The 11,305-nt window shown below is 66.5% G+C and overlaps 1 protein-coding gene across 2 annotated transcripts; it reads left to right on the forward strand.

The window, feature by feature from the left end:
- The first annotated feature begins 951 nt into the window (after nt 1-951).
- Nucleotides 952-4,683, forward strand: EN1 (engrailed homeobox 1). Of its 2 annotated transcripts, none has more exons than XM_067298589.1 (3): nt 952-1,637; nt 3,853-4,218; nt 4,572-4,683. In XM_067298589.1, exons 1-2 carry the CDS (start codon nt 983-985, stop codon nt 4,167-4,169), a joined length of 972 nt encoding a protein of 323 aa, XP_067154690.1. In that variant the 5' UTR covers nt 952-982; the 3' UTR covers nt 4,170-4,218; nt 4,572-4,683. The 2 variants fall into 2 exon arrangements, 1 of the variants encoding a protein (XP_067154690.1); XR_010884504.1 differs by having other exon boundaries at nt 953-1,637; nt 3,853-4,361.
- Nucleotides 4,684-11,305: the final 6,622 nt, after the last annotated feature.

Below are 11,305 nucleotides of genomic sequence, written 5' to 3' on the forward strand. Positions count from 1 at the left end.
ACCGTCTGCGGGGAGAGAGGGGAGACGATGTTTTTGTTGTTTTTTGGAGGGGGGGAGGAAGGAAGCGGGCTGGTGGCCGAAGCGGGGCCGGCCGCCGCCGCCGCGCAGGCCTGCGCGGGCGCTCAGAGCGCCGCGGAGATTTGCGCGGGGGTGGACGGAGCGGGCCGGGGGCGGTGTGCGTGCGCGGCGCGGGGTGCTGCGCGGGGTGCTGCGCGCGGTGCGGTGCGCGGTGCGCGGGGGCCGTCGGCGCAGCGCAGCGGCGCGCTCCCCCCGCCCGCCCCGGCCCCACGCGTTATTTATCCGCGCAGCTCCGCGGCCGCCCATTGGCCGGCGTCAGGGGTGTCAGCGGCCGCGGCGGCGCCCCATTGGCTGCCTCCACGTGCGGGCCAGCCTCACGTGCTTCCGGTGCGAATGAAAAAAGTGTGGCTGAGGGATTTTTTAGGGAGAGTTTGTTGCAAAGATCGGAGCTGTCAGAGATTTGCTTTAAAAAAAAAAATTAAAAAAAAAAATTAACCCGGGCGCCGTGCAAGCTGGCGATTAAAGGCTCTGCCAAGCCCGATCTGTGGGCAAAGCGGAGCATGACACTTGGGGGAACCCAGACCTACAGCATTTGTAGGAAGATGGGTAGATTTTAAAGGGAATTTTTTGTTTTTAGGGGGGAGGGTTTTTGGGGGGGCCGCGTTGCTGTTGCATACTTTTTTTTTTTTCGTGGTGGTGGTGGAAATATAAGCTGATCGGTAGAAGGGGGAAAGAAGCTCTCGAGCGGCTCCCCATTTTTTTGGATCCGTCCGTGCGAGGGGGAAAAAAATCTCAGCTCCAACCCAACAAGTGGATTTTATTCTTTTTCCTTTTTTTCTTCCTTTTTTTTTCCTCCCCCTTTTCCACCCCACCACCCACCAGCAAAGTGGGGTGGGCATAAAGCGGGGTGTGGGGAGGGGGGGGGGAGGGAGAAAGGCAGCGATCTCCGTGGCGGGGGCCGAGCATGGAAGAGCAGCCGGAGGGGCAGAGCCAGCGAGACTCGGCGAGCAGCACGGCGAGCAGCAGCAGCAGCGGCAGCGGCAGCGATGGCGAGAGCGTGCCCGTGTCGCCCAGCCCCGCGCCCGCCTCCCCCGCGGCGCCCCGCGCCCTGCCCCTGCCCCGCCACCACCGCCGCCCGCACCCGCCGCCGCCGCCGCCGCCGCCGCACCGCACCACCAACTTCTTCATCGACGACATCCTGAGGCCCGACTTCGGCTGCAAGAAGGAGCCGCCCGCGGCCGCCGGCGGAGGCAGCCGGGAGCGGGACGCCGAGCGGGGGCAGAGCGCGGCGAGAGAAAACGTCAACCCGCTGCTGGCGCCGCCGCCGCCGCCGCCGCCGCCCGACCCGCCCTCCCTCCTCTGCCCGGACTCCAACTGCGGCCCCGACGGCCCCGCCGCGCCGCCGCCCGCCGCCGCCCGCGCCGGCCCCGCCGCCGCCGCCAAGGCCGCCGCCGACGGCGGCGACACTCACCCGGCCAAGTACGGGGAGCACGGCGGCCCCGCCATCCTCCTCATGGGCTCTAACGCTGGCGGACCTGTTATAAAGCCCGACTCGCAGCAGCCGCTCGTGTGGCCGGCCTGGGTCTACTGCACTAGGTACTCAGACAGACCGTCCTCGGGTAAGGAAGCGCGGCGCAGCTGCGAGCTCTTAAAATCGCGGCAAGGGTGCTCGCACCCCCCCCCCTTCCCCGGTCCCCCCCTTCGCTTTGGCTTCCAGCCGGCTGAGGACCGCGCTGGGGGTGGGAGGGGGGGTCCTAGGTCACACGCGGCGAGAAGAAACGCGTCCCCCCCCCTTCCTCCTGCGGCTCTCCAAATTTGAATGTGACGCCGGGCCCCGATCCGGCCCCCCGACTCGGGGCCCGGCGTCGCATTCAAATGTGGAGAGCTGGAGCGGGGGGGGATCCCTTCCTCTTGCCCCCCTCCTCTCGCGGCCTTGCCGCGGCCCCGGGGGCCCCGCACCGCGCTGGCCGCCGCCTGGGAGCTGTGCGAGAAAGGGCAGGAGATTTTGCTTCTCGCTTGCCTTCCCCCCCCCCTTTTTTTTCCTCCCTGGGTGCTGGTGGTCGCGCAGGGGCTGGGGGGCGGCAGGGAAGACCCGAGGCCCGCGTTGCTCGGCTGCTGCGAGTGCGGGGGGTGTTTTGCCGGAGGGCGAAGGCAAAGGGCTTTTTCTAGGCAGGCGGCGGCGGCCTGGCATGAGCACGGGGAGGCGGCGCGGCGGCTCCGCACCGCGGCGGAGCCCGCAGGCCCCTAGGCCGCGCGGGGCCGCGGAGCCGGCGCTCCCCGCCGCGGAGCCCGCAGGCCCCGGCGGGACGCCCCCGCGGCCCGGGGGGGTCTCGCCCCCCGCGGCGGCCCCGGGCGAGCCGCCGCGCTGCCCTTCCAGCTCCGGGGCCGCCCGGCCCCTTGCGCTGCCTCTTCTCCGCGCTGTTTACACTCGCCCGTCCCCCTCGGGTCACCCCGTCAGTCCTTTATTTTATCACCGCTACTATTTTTAATTCTAATTTAAAAAAAAAGAGAGAGAGAGGGAGAAAAGGCGGCTCCCCAAATGACAGGCCAGCAGCAAGCGACCCGCCGGCGGGAGCCAGGGCCGAGCTCCGCCGGGCCGGGCTAGCGCAGGCCGGGCGTGCCGGGACCCGGGGGACGCGGCGCTGCCCGGCCCGGTCCCGGTCCCGGTTCCAGCCCAGCCCGGCTCGGTGCCGGCCCCGGCCCCGGCCCCGCTCCCAGCCCCGGCCCGACCCCGGGCGCTGCGCTCGCCCGCCGGGCTGCTCCGGGCCGCCGGTCAGCGCGGCGCTCGCAGCCCGAGCCGTCTCCATCGCCGTTATTGACACGTCCAGCTACTTGAAGCTGAGAAAAGCCACTTTGATTGACTAAAGTGATTGATTGAGTGATAGAGCTGTCAGCCCGCGCGGCCCTCGCTCCCGGCCCGGCCGGGGCAGCGATTTTATTACCGATTCCCAGGGCCGCCGCGCGCCGAGCGTTCCGCACTTGCGCCTTGGTTTCCTTTCCTCCCCTTTCTCCGGGCAGAGGATTATTTTTTGCATGTCCTTTACGAGCCTCCATCTCGCCCCCGAGGCCCCCCAGCCCGCGGAGGGGGAGCAGGCAGAGGGAGAGGCTGCGCTGCTCTTTGTTGTGCCGGACCTGCCGGCGCTGCCTCCGCCGGCCCCGGCCCCGGCCCCGGCCCCGGCCCCGGCCCCGGCCCCGAGCGGGGCTGCGGCGGGGAGCGACACGCCGCTACCGGCTGCCGGGGCGCCCCGGTTTGTTCCTCGTGGCCCCCGAGGGGCTGGCGGAGCCCGGGAGCGCCCCGCGGCAAGCGCCGCCGAGCTGGGGCAGAGCCGCCCGGAGGCGCGGCAGAGGGGCTTTCGGCCTGCTCGGAGCGGGGAGCCCTGCCGGGGCGGCTGCTGCTCGCCGGGGGGGGGGGGGGCGGGGGGGCGCGGAGCCCCGCCGCAGCTGCCAGGGTGTTTTGGCAGCCCCCTTTCTCTGAGGGGCCCCGCGGGTGGCGGCGGGGCCGGAGCCGCCTGCTCGCGGAGCAGCCGCTGGGCCTCCGGGCTGCTGCCGGCGGCGGCGGCGGCGGCGGCGGCGGCGGGGAAGCGCTCGGGCCGCGGGTGCTGGCGGAGAGCTGCGGTCCGGAGCCCCGCGGCCGCGCAGGCGTTGCGCGGGGGCCCCGCTCCCCCCCCCCCCCCAAAGAAGCGAGCCGGGGCTGCCGGGCAGGGCCGGCCCCGACGTGCCCGGCCGAGGGGGCGGGCGGCGGGGCCGCGATCCGGCCATGTTGCGCGGAGCGGTGCGCGGTGCGCGGAGCGGTGCGCGGCCCTGCCCAGCGGCGTGTGTGTGCCCTGCCCGCAGGCCCGCGCACCAGGAAGCTGAAGAAGAAGAAGAGCGAGAAGGAGGACAAGCGGCCGCGGACGGCCTTCACGGCCGAGCAGCTGCAGCGGCTCAAGGCGGAGTTTCAGGCCAACCGGTACATCACGGAGCAGCGGCGGCAGAGCCTGGCGCAGGAGCTCAGCCTCAACGAGTCCCAGATCAAGATCTGGTTCCAGAACAAGCGCGCCAAGATCAAGAAGGCCACGGGCATCAAGAACGGCCTGGCGCTGCACCTCATGGCCCAGGGACTCTACAACCACTCCACCACCACGGTGCAGGACAAAGAGGAGAGCGAGTAGGCGGCGCGGCGCCCCGCGGAGCCCTGCGCGCCGGCGGGGACGCGCACAGGTGCTATTTAAAACCAGATCTATTGTCTATCCATAGTATAAGGACTCCACTTTAAAAAATAATAATAATAATATGAACACTTACAAAAAAAATTATCTCTATATAGCCAAACAGCATATGACCTTGTATATATTTAATTTCAGGTAAGAAATATGTGTAGCGATCTCTATTTGCTGGACAGTTTCTCTCTCCCGTTCTCTCTTCTCCTCTCTTTTGTTCGTTTGTTTGTTTTGTTTGCTTTCCTTTCTTTTTCGATGTCCGTTGCTCTTGCTTTACAGTAAATGTCCGACTTTCTTGATCTTTCGTTTGATTTTATTTTTTGTGTGAATTTCTGTCTCTTTTTTTTTCCCGAGGAAAAAAAAATCTGATCCACAGACTGCGAGACTGAACCCGCCGCTACAAGCCAAAGATTTTATTATGTTCAGAAATCTGTAGTCTGAAATAAAGTGTAGACTGTGTTCAGGATCCAGGCTGACTGTAATTCTTTATTTTAGTGTATACATGTTTGTGTGTATATATATATATATACGTATTTTATATTTATATATATATATACACACACAATACGCTGTTTATGTGGTGCCATTTCAGTGGCTTGATTAGTCTTTCTTTTCGATGGATCAGTACAGCAATTTTTAAACCGATCATCCCCTGTTTTAAATCCTGTCCGATCCCTCCGATTTTTTTCCTCTCTCTTTTTTTTTTTTTTTGCTTTTTTTGGCTACTGTCTTAAAAAAACAAAAATCTCTTTGGCTGTTTCAGTCGCTGTTTCTCGCCTCCCGCGTCTCCCTTTTTTAACAAGAAATAAAAACCACCTCGTAGTAACATTAATAATATATCCTGCAGGAAAATGTCTGAAACCGTGTGGCCGCTTAGAGCTCCGGGATGTGTTGAAAAGGGATTTGCTTGACAGCTCCTTGCCTCGCTCCGAGAGGGTCCGGTGCCCCGCTGCATTTCCCAGATGCAGCCCGCGAGCGGGGCTTTCCCCGGGCCGCGGCGAGGCGGGACGGGACGGGACGGGACGGGACGGGACGGGCAGCCGGGCGCTCGGGGGACCCGGCGCCGCAGCCCGCTGCCCCGCGGCCTCGCCCCGCGCTCGGCCTCGCCGCCCGCCCGCTTCGCGCTGCTGTGTGCGGGCGCTCGTCGGGGCGCGCAGGGCCCGCGGCAGCCGCCGGCCCCGTGCGCTGGCCGCCGCCACCCCCCGGCTCCCGCTGGCGTTTCCCACCTCCCCCGTCTCGTTTTGGCTTCCCGCTGCCTCCGGCGGCCGCGGGTGGCCCGGCCCGGCGCCGCGCAGCCCGCCGCCCCGACGGGGCCCGGCCTGGCGGCAGGACGGGGCGGGAGGGCCGCGGAGGGCTCCCTGGCCCCCGGGGCCGCCCCGGCGGGGCCCGGCTCGGGCAGCCCGCGGCCCAGAGGCCGGGGCAGGCCGCAGGCCGCGGTGAGGGCCGCCGGCGCTTTCCGCCGGCTCTGCTTTGCGTTTCTATTTCTTTCTGGCACGGCGCGCACCTTAACTCCCCTCCGAGGAAGCGGTAACTGGTGAGACCTGGAGGCCCGATGCCAGGGGCCCCCTCCCCTCCCCCCCCCCCCCGGAGAACAGGGCTCCAAGCAGCGGCGAGGCCACGTCCAAGGGCGCTGGAGCCCCCGGGGCTGCCGGGCCCGCGGGAAGCGGCTCCGCGGCGGGGGGCGAGCGCAGCCCGCGCTGCGCGGACACGCTTGGCGGCCGGGACGCGGCTCCCCCTTCCCTGCCCTGTCGGGGACGTCGCGGGGTTTCCACGTCGGGGCGGGGAGCAGGGGGGCATCGGCAGACGGCGCCGGGGGGGGGGGGTTGATTTTTGCGTGGCTGCTTTCTGACCGCTCCTGGCGAGCGCTGCCGCCCCGGGATTAGCTGTCGCCATCCGCGGGCGGGGGCGCAGGCCGGGGCTGCCCTGCCCGGCAGGGCGGCAGGAACCCTCCTCCCCCCCTTCCCCGCTTCCCCCCTTCCCCTCCCCGCCCAGCCCGGCCCTCCTCTGCCCGCCGAGGGCTCTGCTCCTCTCTGCAGGCCGGGGAGCCGGGAATACTTGGAGGCTTTCAATAAATGTTGTACAGCGCCATCTAAAGTTCTTAAATTTCTCTTTCTCTCTCTCCCCTTTTCAACGGAATTGAACCATAAACTTAAATCTTCTGCACCGAGGAAAATAAACCATCCTTCAAAGTCCGAGCCGCACCGCTCGCGGGCGCCGCGGTCCGGGCCGGGGTCCCCCTGCCCCGCACGGGCCGCCGGGGGGGCGGCGGGGCAAGGCAAAGCCCCCCCTCCACTGGCTGCCGTCGGAGGGGACGTGCGGAGACTGCACGCACAGCCACACACCCCGCCGAGCCGCCTCTCCAACCTCCGTCCAGTTCTCTGCCTTCCTCACATCTCCTCCGCCACGCACTTCCCTGGAGCTGTATAGAGGAAAATGTTGTTTTTTTCTGAAAAAGTCGGGCAGTGACGCCCCCCGGAGAGCGCGGCCCGCCGAGGGCCGAGGGTCTCCCCCACCGCAGACCGGGGCCGCACGGGGTCCTCCGGCTGCGCCCGCCGCGCGTCCCAGCGGAAACCCAAGGGATTAAGGCTTCGTTTCGGCGCTGCCTCCGCCGGCCCGGGGCTCACCGGGGCCCCCCGCCTGGCCCCGCCGGCAGAGCCCTGCCCCAGCCCGCAGCCCCGGCCCGCAGCCGCCCGGCAGCCGCGCGAAGGGCTCCGCGGCCGGCCGAGCCGAGCGGAGCCGGGCACGTCGCGGATGCAGACGGCGGGGGAGGCAGAGGCCAGATTAAAGGGAGCCTGAAGAGGATTATTTAAACAGATCGGGCTTTTTTCCCCATGTAATGGTGCTTTTAGGGTTTCTCTCCGAGGGTAGCTGAGCGGGGCGTACGAGGGGGGCCGAGCCCCGGTGTGCCCGCACGGGGGGCAGCTGGAGGCCCCGCGGCGGGGGGGGGGTGAGCCCGGGCCCAGGATCGGCAGCGGGCAGCAGCTCCGGTGCCAACGGGCTCCGCCGGGCCGGTTTGGGGTCCCGGGCGGGGGCTGGGCAAGGACCGCCATGTCCTCCCCGTCGGACGGGGGCGGCGGGGGGAGGCGGGCACACACGGCGGGGCCTCCGGCTGCCCAGCAAACTTCCAGGCTAGCCCACCCCCTCTCCGGCAGGGGGGCGCGCTGGGGGGCTGGACGGGGTGGAGGGGGCACCCTAGCCCCAGAGCGGGGCACCTGCGAGCCCAAGCTTGAAGGCAAGGCGGTCTCCCTCCCTCCCCCCCGCCGTCGGAAATCAGGGTCAGCTCCCGGCCCCCCCGGCGGCGGCAGGGCGCCTGTGCGTGTGTGCATCGCAGCTAGCACCCAGCAGACGAGCCCCCCGGCCCCCCCCGACCCTCCTCCTTCCGCCGGCGGCAGGAAGCGCGGCGGCCCCCTTCTCCCCCCCCCCCCGCAGGGCCCGGCCCGCCCCGACGGCCCCGCGGGGCAGCGGCGGGGGCGGCCGGGGGCGGCCCTGCTGCTCTGCATATGCAAGTGCGGCGCGGGGGGAGGGGGGGGGCGCGTGGTGCCCCCGTCCGCCCCCTCGGGCCGGGCGCGGATGCCGCTGCCTCCTGTCGGGGAGCTTGTTCCTTTGTGCCGCCCTTCGAGGAATCAAAGCGGACACGGTTGTGGCACGTAGCCCGGCGGGTCAGAGGTCAGATTTCACAATCCCAATTACAATGATTTCTAATGATGTTTATCTTGAGGGCTCCGGCGGCCGGGAGCGTTACGAGCCGGGCTCCTCTCCCTCCGCTTTGCTTCGGGGGCCGGGGGTGCGGGGGGCCCTCGGGTCGGCTCCAGCCCGCGGAGAGGCTCTGTCCCGGCTCCCGGCGCAGGCTCCGGCCCGCGGCCCCGGGAGCAGCGAGGGGCTCCGGCCGCCGGCACCGGGCCGCTCTCCGAGGAGGAGGGAGGATGTGCAAGGCCCCCGGGCACCCCCAGCGCGAAGTTAAAACCTCCGCCGCCCCCGGGGGCCGAGGCCGCGCCGGAACAGAGCGAGTCCCCCGGGTTTTACAGTGAATATCAGCAAGCGGCGCACCTCTCCCTCCCCGTCGGGTAAAGTCCGAGGCAGCGCTAACAAGTGACTAAGGGGAGGCAGGAGCTCCGCTCGCCCGGCTGCTTATACGGTCGGGGCCCCCCCGGGCGCAGAGCGGCGCCCAGAGCGGCGGCAGAGCCCCGCGGGGGCGAGGCGGGCGCTGCCCCCCCGGCGCTCGGCAGCCCGCGGGCTTCTCCCGCTTGTCGCCGCCGGAAACGGCTTTCACCGAAGCCGGGTTGTTTCACACCAAATAAACGCGGGGCAACGGGCAGATCAAAACACCACTCGAATGATCCGCGAAACGGTTTCCGATTAAATCTAAAACCGTTCTGAAAAAGCTTTGCCACGCGGAAAAGGGCTGAAATTTGGACAAAAGGCTGTAAATTCTGGGTTTAGAAAAAAACCTCTAACTTTCCTTCTGCCGGGGAGCTGGACAGGCAGCGCCCGAGCCACGCTCTCGGGCTGGCTGTTGACAGCAGCGCACAAGGTGCATCTTTATGTTCTCCATCAAATGCCTTTGAAACAGGTTTAAAAGAGGGTATGTAAACTAGCTAACGGAGCTCTTTCTTCCGGTTGAGTAAGTCGGTGAGCCAGACTTTGCTGGAAGTAGAAGTCATTTGCTCTGAGATCTGACCTGTACTGCACCAGGTGAGCAACCCTTGCATTAAAAAAAAGAGTTTTGTTTGCTTGTTCTGGGTCACTTTGCCAGTGTGGCGGTAACACGGCCGCGAAGCACAACTTTGCCGGCTGCAGCAGCGGCCGAGGCGGGCGGGAAGCGGCGCGGGGCTGCGGGCGGCCGGCGCTGCCGGGCCGGGCCGGGCCGGGCCGGGCCGGGCCGCCCCCGCGGGGCTCTCGGGGCGGACGCCGGGCACCGGCCCCTTCTGCCCGTGGAGGCGCCGCTGGCGGTGCCCCACGGCGGCCCGGGGTCGGGGCTCGGCCCCGCGGGGCTGCGAGCGGCCGCTTTGCTCGGGGGCCGGGGAAGGCGCGGTGGCACTCGGGGCAGGGCCAGGCAGAGAGCGTGGGCGAGTGCACCGTTTATTTTATTTTATTTTATTTTATTTACTTTATTTTATTTTACTCTATTTTATTATTGTCTTTTAATTCATTTTTCGTTCTCTGCTGGGCTCTTCGGAGCCGCAGGGCTGGGGGAAGAGCTGGGGTGACGCCAGGAGCACAGGCAGCCCCACGCCGGGCCGGTGCCGGGGCAGCGGGGGGCAATGCTGCCGCCGGCCCCGCCGCAGCGCCCCCGGGGAGCAGGCGGCGCCCGGCCCCGCGGGGGGGAGCCCTGCCCGGGCCCGGGTGCGTGGTGCCCCCGGGTGGGGGGTGGCGGGCAGGCAGCACCGCGGGGGTGCGGGGCTCGGGGCGCCGCTTGGCACCGCGGGGCCACGGCTGCCCCCCCCCCCCCGTCCTGTCTCACCCACGCGCGGCACGGCGACCCCCCAGCCTGGGGAAGGGGCTGCGCGGGGGCGGTGCGGGACGGGGCTGCGGCCGGTGCCGGGCTCCCCGCACCCTCCAGCCCCGGCGTTTCTCGGCTCGAGGGGGCGAGTTGTTTCCCGAAAAAGCACCGCGGGGCCCCGCGGAACAGTGGCAGTGATGGGGCATTTTCCTTTTCCCTTTTTCCCCCCCCTCTCTTTTTCTTCTTGATTGCTAGATTAAAGACATTCCCCCCCCCCCGCCTTTTAATCCCCACCACCCTCCCCGCACCCCAGCTTTCCGGCGCGCCGCGGGCTCCCTCGGGGGGCCGGGGGCTGCCTGGGACGGGGCGGGCAGGGCCCGTGGGCAGCGGGAGGCCGGGAGGGACCCCCGGGCCCTGCGGGGAACCGGCCCCCGGGGGCAGGCAGAGCCCGGCCCCGGCAATCGGCTCGCTACGAGGCACGTAGAGGAGGCGACACACCTGCACTGCCCCTCCAGGCCACGAACCAGCCCGGGTTAGGGTTAACAACGGAAAATTGATGTGAAGGGAGCCCGGGAAGAATGTGCTCTAGTGGGTCCCCTCGGTTATGAAAAGATTGAAGACAGCATGGAAAATAACTGATAGTAACTTTAAGATCAGCCCTATTTTTTTTTTCCCAGACAACAATGTGTCCCTTATCTCCCTCCGAATAAATAAATCATAATTGCTTGACAGTTACCCATTACAATAAACTTGACCAGCTCTTCCAACAATTAGTTACGCGTTCTCTCTGCTCTGCTAAAAGTCTTGTTAAATGTGATTAATGTTAAAATAAGCTACCCTCGAACGTACTTTGCAAGACCTTTATTGGAAAAGAACAAGTATTTAAGCCTCTTAAGGAGACGAATCCATAATGAAAGAGGATGGCTGTTAAAGATAAGACTAGAGATAGCACTAGACTTTTAGATACCAAACGAAATACTAATTGGATCAAGCCTTTTTAACGGGGCAGTGGTGTTTTCCTGAAGCCCAGGGCAGCTTTCCTTATTTCACCGCGGACCCTTTCAGCTGCAGGAGCTGGGCACTGACTCCAGCAACAGTTTTGCCTGCAGGACTGTCAGCCGGGGCCTTGCCCTGTGCAGCTTTAGCTGCCTGCAACGCTGCCTGCGAGCATCGCGCCGCGCCGCAGCTACCGCAGTGCTGCCTCTTCTCCGGGGGGTCTTTCACCTGCACCGGGTGCCCCAGCCGAGAAGGTGGTTCCCAGCAGGCCAGGCTGGATACAAGCGTGCTCTTCCCATGAACGCTTAGGAGACAACAGGCAGTGCTTTGGATAGGAACGAGAGGCTGGATATGAGGTTGCTCCTGCTTCCTTAGCTGGGAGGGAGAACGAGAGACTCGAAGCCTCCTTGAATGCAGCTTCCCACCGTTAGGGGCTGGTGCTGCCCACCAGGGCACCAGGCAGAAGTGCTGAGCGCTGGGTCACCGTGATGGTCATGGGCATCAGAGGCTGCTGGCCCAAGACACGGTATTGCAAGGTGAAAGCAGGGCAGGAAAAGACTCAGGCACCAGCATGCAAACAGACCCAAGAGCTGACCCCAGGAGACAGCCTTCTGGCTAGGAACCAGGGCAGTCCTCACCACACTTGAAGACC

Source organism: Apteryx mantelli, chromosome 6, assembly GCF_036417845.1.
Source record: "Apteryx mantelli isolate bAptMan1 chromosome 6, bAptMan1.hap1, whole genome shotgun sequence".
In the NCBI taxonomy this organism is placed as follows: Eukaryota; Metazoa; Chordata; class Aves; order Apterygiformes; family Apterygidae; genus Apteryx; species Apteryx mantelli.